General features: G+C 44.3%; 1 protein-coding gene across 1 annotated transcript in view; it reads right to left on the bottom strand.

Annotated features, from left to right (window-relative positions):
• LOC137422414 (teneurin-3) overlaps window positions 1-16907 on the bottom strand; it is a 419444-nt gene that overhangs the window by 29357 nt on the left and 373180 nt on the right. The window contains exons 25-26 of the mRNA XM_078772563.1: window positions 1475-1650; window positions 1012-1244 (exon numbers count right to left, since the gene is read on the bottom strand). Of these exons, the coding sequence (XP_078628689.1) occupies window positions 1012-1244; window positions 1475-1650 (409 nt within the window). The remainder of the gene's footprint in view (window positions 1-1011; window positions 1245-1474; window positions 1651-16907) is intronic.

Raw genomic sequence — 16907 nt, 5'->3', positions numbered from 1 at the left:
TTGGAAACCAACGGAAGTTCACCGATGGCCCTGACTTACAAAATAGAACCTTGGACTTGCACCCCTCGATTAGCTCCTCACCTTTCATCAGCACAACCAAAGCGCATCTTCAGGCCTAATGTGTCCTATCAATGATCATTAGTTCTGCTTCCGTCCTGGTCATTTAACCCTCGACGTGCTTCTTATTGGGACTAAATTATTAATGCATTCTCTCGAGTATTAATTCGGGGCAGTCTTTCTTGACAACTCTCACACACTTGACACAAATGTACATGTGGCTTTGATTGAAAGCTTTTTGCTTCATCTGACAAGAGTCTTCTACATTAAGCCGTCCGACTTCCTGGAAGATCACACATAGTGGTTTGACCTCGGTGACCTTCACATACGCTGGATGATTCATTCTAAAACGCACATTTAGTTGAGAAATATTTCGTCTTGCTCTCAATAACTCAATAAACGTGTTATAAGTCTCTGCTCACCTTCACTCTTTCATTCCTCTTTTCTCCCGCCTCTGGAACAAACTCCCTCACTCCCTTCAATCCCACTCCTCCCTCCAGGTCTTTAAAACAGCTCTTCACCACCATCTCTTATCCTCCCCCATCCAAAACCTTGATCTTTTCTACCCCCGTTTTGAAATACCAACTTCTTTCCTGGAAGTCCTAGCTGTGTCCATATGTTTTATACCTCTCCCACCTTCCGCCAAGCCCTCTCCCTCCCACAGATCTCCCGATGACCCTGCTCTCAAATGTTGTACTTATGTGATTCCCCCTCTCTCCCTATCTTGTCTTCCACTCCCCTTATTATATGTTTTATGCGTCTGTTTTTTTAATCTTTGTGATTAATGTTAGCCCTTACACGAGCCTCGATCTTGTATACAAAAAAAGGGTAAAAAGAAAAGAAACAAAAAAAACTGGGTTCTTTCACGAAGCTTTCCATATTTGAATGAGTTTTATGACTTGGGTGACACCATATCATGTACAACTGGGAATAGAAGCTACACGTTTTACTTACCCGGAGTTTACGCCCAATTGTGACCTCTCCACCGTCCTGATCCAGGCGCATCCGCCACTCCATGGAAATGCCCTCTCGCACGATGGGCAGGCTAATGTTCTGGATGACCGATGCCGGGGTGGTTGGACCGGCCGAGACATGTGGCTCTGTGGCAAGATCGATGCGTAAGCCATCGGGGTAAAATGCACGCAAGGAGCCGTCAAACCCCAAGGAGTATTTATTACTCGCTCCACCTACAAATGGACAAGCAGTCATGCTTTGTCAGAAACAGGATCCAAGACCTAAAAAGGTAAAACGTTATTTGTATTGGCCAGTGGCCTTGTGACGATCTGTGCTAACAGTAATCTGTCAAACAGGTAAACGTTGGCATTTACAGGTTGGAAATACACGACTAGGTAGAACTACAACAAAATGCTTCACACATAAGCTACGTTAACGATTGTGCTTCGTGTCGACGTCTTACCTCGGAACACGCTGTAAAGTGTATCTGTGGCGGAAATATTTGCTTCCAAAATGAGATCCTCATTCAAATAGGAATTCTTTGTTATTACACGATAAACGCCGTTCGTCTCAGCTTGCAAATCCACAACTGTTCCGGTTGGGAATGTGGTATTCGTCAGTCTTCCACTGCTGTCATAACTGCACACAGTGAAACAACAAACGGAAGTACAGTATTATACAGGATTGATGTACAATGTACATACATTAAAAAAACACCAAACATACAAGTTTAAATTACATCACTTGTTTTAAGGGAACATTACGAGTGGTTGATATTCCCTGTACAGGATGTCCTCGCTTAACGTCGGCCTGGTTAACGTTGTTACGTTATAACGTCTATAATAATTAGGTACCAAGGCTTCAAAGAAAATCACCATTATTTACCCATAAATCGCTAGTACGTCATTGGTCAGAGCGGACTACTTACCATCACAGCCACCAGGGGAGGAAGGGGAGGGGCCATAAAGGCCCTGTCTGAAGTGATGAATGCCCATTGGTTGATGACACGCGTCTTTCAAAAAGACGTTTGATATGTTTATTATATATATATATATATATATATATATATATATATATATATATATATACATATATATATATATATATATATATATATATATACATACACTGGCTGGGGGTGGGGGTATGTATGCATCCAGGTGCAGTTGCTGCATGTGGATGTGTGTGTGCCCCTGCTGGCCCACCTTAGCTGACCGTATCGAGGTTGAAGGGCCGAAACGGGATGATGCTGAGGACCTCGACTGAGGACCCGGTCAGTGCGGCACACTTGTGACCAGGTGTGTTTTGAACTTATGTTTGTGCTGGTGCTACCAGTGACTCCCAGGAAAGACTGGGTGGCGACCAGGAATAGGCTGGTGAAGCTGGAGAGACAGCATCGGGGGCAGGTGGCCTTGTAAGCCATTTTGCCAAGCTGCATGGTTTGGATTGTGTGGCACCCATAATTTACAGTGTTGGTTAAAAATAGAGAACACCCCAAGGGCTCTCCGAGAGGTGGGGCGGACGATGGGCCCAAACGGACAGATAAAACGGATAAAGACCCCTATACTGATATTGACAAACGAGAACGGATTGTGGATGCAAGTCTGGTAAGGTGTCAGTGTGGACGTGAGTTCGGATCCATCAGAGGGTTGAGGATCTATCAGGCCAGGAAAGGGTGTGGGAGTGATCGTGTGGGAGATGTATGTCTACGGGGTGATGGTGTGCATGTGGAGGCAGGGCAGGTTCGAGAGAAGTGTGGGTGTGGACGTGAGTTTGAGTCGGTGAGAGGATTGCATATCCATCAGAGCCGAATGGGGTGTGTGCGTAAGGTGGGTGAGGAGGAGGAGGTACAGCAACGCAGTGCCTTTGAAAAGGGGACACGTAAGACGGCCGGGAGAAACAGCCAGGTAGCAAGCCACAGTGTTGTATGTCCTGGGGTTGTATTTCAGCAGGGAAAGGATGTGAGGAGGAGAGTGAAATGGCCAGGTATGGGAGAAAGGGAAGTATGGGAGAGAATGGATGGAGTGATGTGTGGGGCGCTTCATAGGTTGAAAGGAAGGGTGGAAGATAGATTGAGAAAGATGAATGAGATTGTGTTTGAGTATGCATGTGTCACGTTTGGAGTGAAAGAGTGTGTAGAGAGGGGTGAGAAGGAGGCATGTTTGAGCAGGAGGCAGAGGGAGATCCATGAGTTGAGAATGGAGTTGAGGAGTTTGAATGGAAGATGGAAGAGGACTGTGGAAGGGGAGAGGAATGGGCTTGAGGTGTTGACGAGGCAGGTGAGAATGAGGTTGGTGAAGTTGAAGAGAGTGGAAAGGATGAAGAGGCAAAGAAAGGAGAGGCAGAGGAAGAGAAAGAGATTCTTTGAGAAGCCTTTTCAGTTTATGAAGGATCTGTTGGAGCCGTCTCGATTTGGTGTACTGAAGGTACCAAAGGAAGAGTTGGAAGGTCACCTGCGTGCCACGTACGCAGACACAAGGAGGAACGAAGTGGAGGTGGACATCGAAGGACTGGTGAGACCGACAGAGCCAGGTGTTCCATTTGATTTGTCAGAGCCAAAGATGTTTGAGATTGAGGCAGTTTTGAGGAAGGCACGGGCGGCATCGGCTCCAGGACCAAGTGGAGTGCCATACAAGGTGTTTAAGAGTTGTGTGGGCATCAGGCAGTATCTGTGGAAGGCTCTGAAGGTGGCATGGAGGCAAGGAGTGGTGCCCAGTCAATGGACTAGGGCGGAAGGAGTTTATATTCCAAAGCAGGAGGAGGCTGTGACACTGGAGCAGTTTAGACCAATATCATTGCTCTATGTAGATGGGAAGATATTGATGAGTGTCTTTGTGGCACGGCTCTCAGGCTTCATCAGAGGAAATGGTTTTGTGGATGGTTCTGTGCAGAAGGCAGGAATACCAGGATCACCAGGATGCATTGAACACTCGGCAATGGTCTGGCAAGTGTTACAGGAGGCAAAGACGCAAAGGAAGGACGTGGCGGTGGTATGGCTGGATTTGGAGAATGCATATGGGTCAGTGCCGCATGCCTTGATCAAGTATGCCATGGATTTATTTTGGGTGCCACGGAGATTTAGGGATTTTTTGATGGCATATTATGATCAGTTTTGGATGCGGTTTGCGACACAGTCCTATGTAACAAAGTGGCAGAAGTTGGAAGTGGGGATCCCGATGGGATGTACCATCTCCCCGATTTTGTTTGTGCTGGTTATGGAGTTGTTGATATGTGCGGTGAGTGGACATGGGAAAGAAGTGGAGCTAGCCCCTGGTCAGAGGTTGCCAGCAATGTTTGCTTTCATGGATGACCTGACAGTTGTCCAACAGTCCGCTGATGCAGCAGTAGAGGTACTGGGACGACTGGAAAGGTTGATGCGGTGGGAAAGAATGGGATTTAAAGCAAGAAAGTCGAGGAGTGTGGTAGTGAGACGAGGAGTGGTGGATAACATGCACAGGTTTGAGCTGGGAGGGGAGGTGGTTCCATCATTGGTAGAGGCCCCTGTGAAGAGTTTGGGAAGATGGTATACAGTGGAGTTGAATGATGTGGGAAGAATGGAGGAGGTCAGAAACAAGCTTTTGAGAGGTTTGAAGAGGATTGATGGATGTGGTTTGCCGGGTAAGTTGAAGGTATGGTGTTTGAAGTTTGGGTTGATGCCACGAGTATTGTGGCCATTGATGATGTATGATATTGCAATTGGGCATGTAGAGAGGGTGAAGGTTGTGGTGAGTGGGTTTGTGAGGAGGTGGTTGGGAGTGCCACGCTGTTTGACGAACATTGCCTTTTATGGTCAGGGTGGAAAACTCCAGTTTCCCTTGACATCATTAACCGAGGAGTTTAAGGTGGTGAGGGTGCGGGAGTTCATGATGTTGCGGGATTCAAGTGATGCAGTGGTAAAGAATGCTCTCCCAGAGAAGAAGGGAAGTCGGAAGTGGAATGCAAGATCAGAGGTGGACGAGATGGAGGAGCGGTTGCAACAGGAGGAGGTCATGGGGATGGTACAGCATGGGAAGCATGGCTTGGGGTGGATGGAGCATGAGCGATGGGGAAAGGCATGTGTGAAAGAGAGGAGGAAGATGGTTGAGAGGGAGGTGAGAAGAAAGGAAAAGGAGGGGAGATATGTGAAAGCAGTCGGTCAGGCACAGCAAGGTGCTTGGACTAAGTGGGAAGGCGTGCGGGTGAGGATATTGAAGTGGCAAGAGATTTGGAGGATGGAGCCAATATTGTTGAATTTCCTGTTGCGGGCAACGTATGATGTGCTTCCGTCACCAGTAAACTTGAGATTGTGGGGGTTGTTGCAGGAGGAGAGATGTTATTTGTGTGGAGGTGTGGGAACGATGCAGAATGCACTGAGTGCATGCTCAGTAGCATTGGCAGCAGGAAGATACAGGTGGCGACATGATCAGGTGCTGGCGGTGGTGGTGCAGATGGTGCAACAAGAGGTGCTGAGATCGAGAGAGAGAAGAGTGGAGAAGGAGACTGATGGGGGAGAGGTGTGGTTTGTCAAAGAGGGCCAAGTGGTAAGAGGTAGAAAGAGGAGGAGGTGGGAAGCAAGAGGGCTGTCAGATGCTTGTGATTGGCAGATATATATATATATATATATATATACACTGTAACCCCGATATAACTAACTGCTCGGGAGACATAAAAAAAGTTCGTTATTTTGAAGTGTTCGTAATACTGAATAAGGTACGAATCACCATACTATCACACCTATTCATATGCAAAACAACAAACTCTTTGTATTGTTCATTCATGTACATTTTATTGTTCGATTGTACGAATAAAAAACTTTAAAAAGCATTGCTGTTGTGTCATTGTTTAAAAGTTCATGTATAAATAAAATGTTCAAGTACATATAATATTCACCGAATGTTCAATTTACTGCGTGAAGAAACTGGTAATCCTGGATTGTTTACTCTTGGAGGTGGCGTTTTCTTTGCGTGCATAAGATAATAGCTGACGGAGCTGTAAAACTTTAATGCTGTCGACTGGTTGCCCTTCAAACCAGGAAAATGCTGTTTCAAGTCCGGCAATTACATCAGATGTTGCTGGAACTTATTGTGGGTCATTGGTGTCATCAGAGTCACTTTCGATGTCACACTGCAGTGTTGTTTCACGAACGGAAGCGATAATTTCTTCATCGGTCATCGAACTGGTCACGGGAACGTCTTCATCGACGTCCACCCATAATCTTGCAAGATTATCCAAATCTTCGCCATTAACTTCAGCAATGTGCTGTAAATCTCTGGCAATTTCCGATAAAAGGACATCGTCACTCTCATCAAACTCAGGATCGGTGTTTTCTTCATTGGCTGCGTTTACGTTTACGGGACGGTGTAGCCATATTGATTTGCCTTACGTTAAACAATAGAATCTCATTAAATATGCGGGGGACAGGAAGTTCGTTCGTTATATCCGGAAGTTCGTTATACTGGTGTTCATTATAGCGGGGTTCCAGTGTATATACATATATATATAGTCAGTCATTATGCAACTTCATACCATCAGTGGGGAACAGCCAGTAAGGTGTCCCAGGTGTCCCATACAGCTGCTGCTGCACCTTACTGGGAGCGATAAGCACCGCCTGCCACACGGTAACATTATCTCTGGTATCCACTCATTATATGGAGTCGACCTGGATGCGGTTGGGAGTAACTAATTGGTATCTAATTTGGTGCTCCAACCAAATGCGAACGTCATGACGTCATTGACATGCATGTCCGCATTGCCTGCCAAGCTCCGGAGGGGCCATCTCGCAGTGTGTCATTATGGATGTTAAATTCAGATACCGTAAAATGGGGTGAATAGGGACAGCAAAGGTGAATAGGGACACAAACTGAAAAAAAGTTCGGAAACTTTTTTCACTGAAAATTGATAACCATACTGATTTGTTGATATTTGGGTTGAAAGTGTTCTCTTGTTTTTTTAAAAAGCAACTTATAGTCCCTATTAACCCCATATATGGGTAAAATAGGAATGAATAGGATTTTTATGGCTGTCCCTATTCACCCCGTTTTACGGGTTTACCCCGTTTTACGGGTGAATAGGGACCGTCACTAATACAAAAATAATAATCAAGAAACAATCCTGAGTTTCCAACTTATTGCTAAATTGATAGCTCAGATGGATGCACATAATATGCACCCATAATATAAACCACGGTGCCAATGAAAAAAAATATGGGATAAAAAGTTTCTCCAAACTGTCCCTATTTCTTGATTATATATATTTTTGTATTAGTCACTGTCCCTATTCACCCGTAAAACGGGGTGAATATGGACAGCCATAAAAATCCTATTTATTCCTATTTAACCCATATATGGGGTTAATAGGGACTATAATTTGCTTTTAAAAAAAACAAGAGAACACTTTCAACCCAAATATCAACAAATCAGTATTATATGGTTATCAATTTTCAGCGAAAAAAGTTTCTGAACTTTTTTTCAGTTTGTGTCCCTATTCACCTTGCTGTCCCTATTCACCCCATTTTACGGTACTCTCACAAGTGTATGCAAAACTGACAGTTACCGACCTGGTTTCACCCTTGTTGGGGCTTCATCAGGGCAACGCAGTGAGCTTTCCAGGCACTTGTAACTCTGAAACCAAATTACAGATACTAATTAGTAACTCCCAACCGCATTCCTTCAAAAAAGGGGACCAAGGTGCCCAAAAAAGGCCAACCCCAGCTCTGTGGGGAAAAATGGCCTCTAAAAGTGTTTTTTTAAAAAACAATCTAATCCAGACTTTTCAGCTCAAAAGTAAACACGTACCTGGTACCTGTGCGCTTTCCCATCAACATATATTGAGTCAATTGTTTGTGAGATTTGATCATCCACAAATGTCACCTGAACTGAAAAAAATTACTTCCTGGAGTTCCTTTGAGATTTAATATCTGGCAAAACTGTTCAAAAGGTTTTTTTTATTTTTAAGAAATAAATTGTTTTGTTGGGAACAGAAAAAAAAAAAGAGTTTAAATGTAAAGAAAGGAATTAATTTAAAAGGAATATAAAAGCGATGATTAAAAAAAAGGGATAAAAATATATTTCGATGTGAAGTGCAGCACATACTAATTGTGATGGGCATCATGAAAACCCCTGGGTTTGGGTTTTAAATTAGCAAAGAAATAGATTTCTAATTAACTAGTAATTATACCAGCATGGTGGATACGATCAGGTCCAACATACATTCAGCACTTGATCAAATTAACTTAGAGTTGAGAGAATGTAGAGTGCACAAAGACATTACCATTGATGGCGATTGCTTGGCCGGGCAACGTTCAGGTCTGACGTTTCCACCACGGTGTGCTCTTCTTCCGAGAGCAAGCAGGCCATGTGTAAAACCACTCCTTTCATGCCGTTAGGCAGATATAGGGAAGCCGAGGTGGGTTTTTCTTGGCCTAGAGGGCATGATCCTGGACGGGTTGCCACTCTGACTCAGGATACTCAAATGGTTCATTCCTCCCAGTAAGCTGGTACTCATTTAGCCAGCCTCGGAAAAATGACAGGCTGAGTTCATCCACCTGGTGTTAAGTTAACCGCACGACAGGGGCTCAAACTCAAGACCCTAAGATCTTAAGCCAGCCGTCCCAACCGTTAAAGCCACCACCAGGCTTAAGCAGGAAGGCGACGTGTACCGGATGTTAAATAGGGAGGAGGAGGAGGGTCGGTGCGGAAATGACATTGCCGAGACAATTGACGGTGTGACCCGCATGTCATTGCTCATCATTATCTTTAGCAAATGCAACCTTATTACCTGGAGAATGAACAATTTCACATTCATGTATATATCGCTCAGAGAGTTAACAAAGCACGTATTGTGGTGGAAAGTTGGGGTCTCCACAAAACACTCGACGGGAGATCGTCCATTTAGACAGATCAATGAAAACATTGAAAGGCGATTCGAAATTATTTCTTTGTTGATGAAAGAGCAAGGACAAAAGGGAAAGCCTACATATGTGAACAGCAGGTCGCAGGGCCTTCTGTACACATCATGAAACTTTCCACGGTAGAGTGCCTCACTCTCGCCCAATAACACGAGCGAAGCACACAATGGCGTTTCCTCAATGTAGGGAATGATGAAAAATACCGCCTGGGCCTCGGTCTCGATAACGAGCACATAATTCCAGCCCCTAACAGCCCGATTCATTCCGTTTCCTTTTATCCTGTTCTCCCTCCGGTTCAAAAGCATTTACCACCTGGTGGACACCGCTTTCATAGTCACACATGAAGGCCGCTCTGTGGTCAAAATGTCAGCACTTAGCTTCACCCCACTACGCAAATGCTCTTTGTGATGGTTCATTTTAATGCCTTAGTCAATAGCTCACAAGCCTGGTGTTGGCTTAGCGGTTAGGGTGCGGCTTGGGATCCTAGGATCCTGGGTTCGTTGGCTTAGCTGTTAGGGTGCGGCTTGGGATCCTAGGATCCTGGGTTCGTTGGCTTAGCTGTTAGGGTGCGGCTTGGGATCCTAGGATCCTGGGTTCGTTGGCTTCGCTGTTAGGGTGCGGCTTGGGATCCTAGGATCCTGGGTTCGTTGGGTTAGCGGTTAGGGTGCCGGCTTGGGATCCGAGGATCCTGGGTTCATTGGCTTAGCGGTTAGGGTGCAGCTTGGGATCCTAGGATCCTGGGTTCGTTGGCTTAGCGGTTAGGGTGCCGGCTTGGGATCCCAGGATCCTGGGTTTGTTGGCTTAGCGGTTAGGGTGCAGCTTGGGATCCTAGGATCCTGGGTTTGTTGGCTTAGCGGTTAGGGTGCAGCTTGGGATCCTAGGATCCTGGGTTCGTTGGCTTAGCGGTTAGGGTGCCGGCTTGGGATCCTAGGATTCTGGGTTTGAATCCCGGTCGATCACTGAATGAACACCAAGGGGTTGACTCAGCCTGTCATCCCTCTGAGGTCCGCAAATTGAGTACCAGCTTGCTGGGATGAATGATCCTGGTGTGTACCCCGATTTAGAAATAGGATTTAGCATCGTAAGAGGTGACGATGGGCTGGCGTCAGGAAGAGCATCCGGCCATAAAAACATTTCCTCAACCAGGAAACCATGATTGCCATGGGGCCCACAAGGCTAAACCCCTGCTCTCGCGGGGGAAAATGGCCTTAAAACGATCATTCATTCATTTCATATTCAACTTCATAATCGGATGGATGTTGAGCTGGGCGTCCTGTCTGCTGGCATTAGTTGGTTGTCGGTAAAGATCCCGCTGTGTCCTTCACAAAGAGTAGGTGAGCTATCACCGACACCCGGAACGAATTACGAATTCCTGTCCCGACCAGCAGAGGTCAATATTAGCGGAACTGCCTCGCCCTCAGCCCAATGATGCCACCCCGCAGCCTTGTGCTGCATTCAAACGAAGAAGAAGAATTCTTCATTTTTTAAATGAATCTTGGAAAGTGGAAAACGCAATGACTATGATGGAATGTTCATCCAGGAAGATGTAAGTTAATGCCAATAATAGATACAATTATTGGACTGTACAAGGTATCGCTTTTTCACCCATCAGCGTGCTACAAGCAAGAAACCTTTTCATCAAGTCGAAAATAACAAGTAATTGGTACATTAAACACTGATTATTTAAAACTGAACTCACGAACAAGAAATGTGACTAAGTGTAACATGAGCTCTAAATTTGGTCGCGGAGTTGTGAAGTGACAACATTTCAGTTTCACAAGGTGTGAGTAAGTGACTCAGACTTCATGCCCGTTCACCTGTATTCCACTCACTTTCCCTTTGCGATACCGTTTGTTAACTCAACTGGACTACCGTTCAGTTGAGTTCATCACATACTGAACCCTCCGGCGTCCGTCGTCTGTCGTCGTCTGTCGTCCGTTAACTTTTCGACGTTAACACTCCAGCGTCCACAAATATCAACCGATTCTGATCAAACTTGACATGCAGCATCCCTACCCCAAGGACCAGGTTGGTGTTACATTTCAGCCCGATCCGTTGAAACATGGCGGACTTAGGCGACCATTTTGTTTTTGGTCATGAAAACGACGTTAACACTCTGGCGTCCACAAATATTAACAGATTTTGATCAAACTTAGAATGTTTAACCCTTACCACACAAGGGAGGTTGCTATCTTAAGTCAAATCTCGTACAGACAACTGACCTACTTTAAAGTTGTCCAGTCAGTTCAGTTGAGTTCTGCTTCCCTGGAAGCTCTAGTTTTAAATGTGCAACAAATGTGTTTAAATATCCAATCGAACCAACATTGTGGTTTATAAATACACATAATGTACGTATGAATGTTCCCGGTGTGAAACCCGGTTTAGAATAGGTACACCGTATCCCTCCCTGCGCATCGTAAGAGGCGACTAAGGGTTGGCGTCAGGAAGGGCATCCGGCCATAAAAACATTGCCTCAAACAGGGAACCATGATTGTCATGGGGCCCGCAAGGCTAACCCCCGCTCTTGTGGGGAAAATGGCCTTAAAACGATCATTCATTCATTCATTCATTCATAATGTACGTATGTGGGGTGGTTTGAGCATCGACATATGAGATATTCACAATAGTCCAAGCCATTTGTCAGAAAAGTATAACGGAGCATAAAAATCCATAAAAACAGGTACATTTTTCTAAACTAGAACAGCACTCAGTAGAGAGCACATACCTCCACCTGGTTGGCCATATCACTCAATGGTGAAGAATCACTTCATAAATTAAATAATTCTCATATCCAAATCCATATTCAGATCTTCACCACAATCGAATCTATTTGTCCTTGTTAGACACCCAACCTGTCCACCAAGTTTCGTTTAAATCCATCCACAGCTTTTTGACATATCCTGCTATGTATCGTTTTTGGCCCAATCTCCCAATGGTGAAGAATCACTTTAAAAAGTTCTCGTAGCCGGATCCGAATCCGGATCGTCACCAAAATCTAATCATTTCGTCCTTGTCACATACGCTACATCTCTGCCAAATTTCGTCCGAATCCGTCCACAACTTTTTGAGATATTTTGTTCACAAACGAACAGACAGAAAAACGGACAGACAAACACACAGACAGGGGTGAAAACATAACCTCCATCCACCTTTGGTAGCGGAGGTAATAAAGATGTATACCCACAGGACTAGAAAAAGTACCCGCCACTTTGCTGACTGATTTAATCAAAAGATAACATGTTGTACTTCACAAACATTCTGCTCTATTAGCTCGATCATTTTCCCGAGGTCATCTTCACCTTCATCAACCATCCGTGCTGCTTACATATGGTGTGAGCAGAAGTTACTTCCGCTTCGCTGCGAAACTTAGTGTTGGATGCTTTGGTTTGAACCTCCATAGTCCAGTCAAAATGTGAATGGACCCGCCACTAATTGCAAGAGAAACGAAGTAATACTTTTCTGAGACCTTGATGTCTACTAAATATCTGCCCAAAATTATACTTAAATATACACAAAGAATTAAGTTAAGCACCCCCCCCGTTTTTTTACAACCTCGCACATTACAAGTTTGTTGTCGTCAAAACAGTGTAATATACCCATGATATTGCTATATTTTCTGGAGAAGTGATATTATGGTCACATAAAAACATAACAATCATGCCGTTTTCAATATTTTATTCTGAATAATTTAAGGTGAAAATTTTTGGGAATTTTAGGCATATTTTCACCTCAATTTAAGTATGGAGCTATAGGTCCATCACGGACAGTGTGGATGACGTTTATGTTTTCTAACGTACAGTCATTGTTCTGAGAAGACCTCTAGCGATCTTTGCGTCAATAACGTGTGTAGGACCCACGTGATCGGATCACTGACTCAACCCTACGTCTCATAGACCCTGTAAGCCGTCGTATGCGTTGCTGTGGCAGGTTGTTCCATTCCCGATGTAATGCACGTTCCTCACATACCTTAGAATATATGCCAATGTATACATATACACAAAGAATATATATTAGGGGGTGCTTACCTTAATTCGTTGTGTATATATTGAGTGGAACATGGTTTTTCAGGTCCTTTCCGATTTGGGAACTTTTCGGACTACCGCAATGTTTGGAAATTAATTATATGACAATATCACTCTTAATAATACACCAAATCAACTCTAAATTATTTATTTAACCATGTTTGAATACACTACCACAACTATTTGTACCCAATGTCCTTCTGTCCGTTCACAATATTTAACACGTCACTTCGTCTCTTCCATGGTCACTATCATCAGCATCCTCGAAAACGTCCACCGATTCGTCTGCATTTGCACAAATACCTCTGCACTCCCTACATGCAAATGTGCAAGGCAGCCCAAGTTTCCGACAACCACAACGTTTATCACTGCAACCACCCTTGCAAGAACACCTAACCAGCTTTAGGAGATAGTCTGGTGCTGCAGCGAGGTCAGAATGCATAGGGATCATCCTGGTGTCCATGATCCTCCATCCCCAGTCAAGCGGGTTGAGTTTGTGTCCTTTCCACTCCTGAACCTGTTGGAATACCCGGAGGCTGTGATATTTGGAAGCTGAGCTCGTGGGCGGAAGTACCCGTGGGTGCAACGATGTTTTGTTTGTTGTCACCTTAGCATGAAATTTTGCTACCCTCAATTCGTTCAAATTGTCTGATGGTTTGCCTCCGTACACACAAACCATTGCTCTGTCTCCTGCAGCAATGACCTCATCCTGTGTTGACTTTATTGCCGAAAATTAGGGCCTCTTGCTGGAACATTTCATTGTCCTTGAACAGTTTGAGTCCAGTGCCTTTGCCGATCCCAAAGACCCTTGATGTCGTGTCGCATCCCAGGTACGCATGGATGAAGAGAATGTTTTCACAGACAGTATCACCCAGAGCCTCTCTGACTTTGCCAATGTCCAAGTATTGTCTTGGATTCAATGAACCCTTTTTCGGCTCCGACATTAAGTAGAGAGTGTGCGCAGTATTCTTGCGAAAATAGTAGCACAGTAGTATCAACAAGTCAGTGTCTTCGCCAACAAGAACAGTGTTGGATTTTGAAGAGCTACAAACTGCAGTTGTTGCTATGAGTAGGTCCGCATCCCCACTCGCATGAAGCACTTCACACTGAGATTCTTCCAGTTTCTTACCAAGAATGTCTATGAATTGTTGCTTGTTCTCCTTGTTCCAAAGAAACTCTTCCTTCTTGACAGAAAGCGTCATGGTTTGAGAAAAAGATACCTTCACTGATGGTCGCTCACCCCTTTTCTGATGGGCACAGTCTTTCGTTGAGGGACCTTCACGATAGCCATCAAACACGACGATAGCATGCCCGTAATGCCGATAGCATGCCCGTAAATCTCCTACTTCAGTGCCAGCGATCACAAGTCTCTGGAAGAGTAACTGAGGGTCGATATTGATGTCTCCATCTGGTGTTTTCATTGCAGACTCTGAGTCCATAGTTATGGCTTGACCCTTCTTCTTGAAGCTGTATTCAAGCACACATTTACCACTCATCTGGCCCAAGAGCCTTTCTCCCACAGTTTTCGCCTCATCAACATTCACCGTTATCTGGGCAACTATACCAGTGAAAATGTTGCGAAGAGTATCGTCGTCTTGAAAGGGATCCCTCTCATGAAGAAACTCAAGCATTTTCTGGGTATCAGCTACATCATTCGTCTGTCTAGACTTTGATAGATCCTTGTGCTGTTCACTTGTCACATACATCACATCATAGACAGGTCCATGCCAGGCAGAAATGGCGCCGTTTTCCAGTCAAGGTTTTCTCAGTGGATTTATATACTTTTGATCATACTCTGTCGAATAAGCTTGTGGGCCACCCTGAAATTTGCCTCAAATCCAAGATGGCGGCCAAAAATCCAAAATGGCCACCAGAATAGCTAAAATAGTATTTCTGAGAGTTGCTTTTACCCATAGATGATTTTTTTTCAACTGATTGTGGCCTATTATGATAAAGAAAGATAACTCAGTCATAACTCAGCCATAAAAATTAACAATCGGTACTTTATTAACAAAATGGCCGCCGGGCAACTTCCGTATTACGGAAACTGCTATAACTTCAGTTCCGAGTGTGATATGATTATAATTTTGGTGTCCAGTCATATGTTTTTGGGGTCAAGGAATCCATATTTGTACTTTTTATTTCAGTGAAATATATATTACAATACATTTTGATTCAATTTCTTGGTTTCCATTTCAGATTCCTTGAATCCGGATGCAAAGAAATGATTCCATGAATGCGGACGCAAAGAAATGATTCCATGAATCCTGGCTTAGCAGATACAGTGAATCCTCATAAAATTACTACATAAAGACAAAACTTTTTTGGCACAGGAGAAAAGGGTTGCACAATGGCATCCACGCCGATTTTGAGTTTAGCAAGGGGCGACAAACCGTTGTGCTGCCTCTGTAATGAAACTATTAAGGACGTTGAGTCAGCTTATAATATGACTGAGGAGGGATTGCAGTCTATTCAAGAATTAGCGGGAAGATGGGTTAAAGTTGACAAGAGTCTGTGTACTCAGGCACCATATGCTGAATTTCAATCAGCCGCTGTGAGACTATCTAGTGCAGGCCATGATGTCAAGATTCATGAGAACTGTAGAATCACATTTCGGAACAGAATTGCCCGAAAGGAAGCCCAGTCTCGCAAACTTCCCGTTTCCAGTTCAGAGAATATTCATGAGTCGAATGAACCAGTTGCTGCTCCCGCGTATAGGATACGCAGGGGGTCACTTGAGAAAAAGCAAATCTGTTTCGTGTGCAACGTGGATACGAAAGATGACAGTAAACCGTACAATAGTGGTGGTCTTGGTAGATGCTCCGAGAAGAATGCTGTCAGTAAAGTAGAACGTTCAAAGGACATGAAAATCAAAGATGAAGGAGATAAGTTCCATGATGCAGCGAAGCGACTCGATGTTATTCTGAGTGGAGCATCATATGACATGTTTGCAGTTGATGTGTACTATCATAAAAGTTGTTATGACAATTTTACCTATGCATATGATAGAAAGTTGCTGTCAGCGGATGCAGCAGAGAAGGATAGATTAGCTACCGAGGTTATGGACAGCTTTTTCAAACTGTTTCACCGCATGGTAGTCAAGGATCAAAAGGCGTATTTCCTGAGAGAATTGATTGAGGACATAAAGGAGATCAGTGAAGACAATGAACTTGAGGACCCTCCGATTTCAAAAACCTGCATGTTGAAAAAATGACTGACTGAGAAATTTGGTGACGCCATCGACTTCCACTTGTTTGGGAACCGGCTAGTTGTCCATTCCACTGCGGTCAATCCGATATCGTATTCTGCGGCTACAATTGAAGGAAATGGTCTACGTGAATCTGATTTGACAATAGCATTTTCAAAGCTGATTCGTCGTAAACTTTCACAGAGGTATGATATCAAATGGCCCCTTGAACCAGATGAGCTGTTTGATCTACTCGATAGTCACAGACCTCTTCACTGTATCTTCAATGCCATTTCTTGGTCAATCAATCCCAGGAGATCTACAAACACATTTGGGTATGCTACGGCTACAAGCAACGCTGAAGCGGAGAAAATTTCAGCTATAACTCAGAGCTGGGAAAAAATGGTCAAAGGTGAGCGATCACCATTAGGAACTGCTTTGAGTTTGACCATACATAGAATCACTGGTAGCAAAGAGGCAACTACTCTCTTGAATCGATGTGGCGTTGGAATACCATACACAGATGTCCGTGACTTGAACAATAATTGGGCAAAGTCCATCAGCATGGAGCACAAGAAGATGCTACCTCCAGGTTTCGTCAAGGGTCGAAGTGTACATATAACATTTGATAACTCAGATGGTAAACAGCAGACGCTGACGGGAGCCCAAACTACTCATCACACAACTGGTACAATATTCCAGGCTGTACATGCTGATGATACCGCCGCTGGCAACACTTCAAAACTTAAACAGTCCAATATCATTGAGCAAGAGGAGCCTGACTATGGAGCATCCAAAATCC

The sequence above is a fragment of the Myxine glutinosa genome, chromosome 2 (genome assembly GCF_964187855.1).
Source record: "Myxine glutinosa chromosome 2, kmMyxGlut1.1, whole genome shotgun sequence".
NCBI classification, from domain to species: Eukaryota; Metazoa; Chordata; class Myxini; order Myxiniformes; family Myxinidae; genus Myxine; species Myxine glutinosa.
The sequence above is the reverse complement of the archived record's forward strand: the minus strand, read 5'-3'. Positions and strand labels throughout refer to the sequence as shown.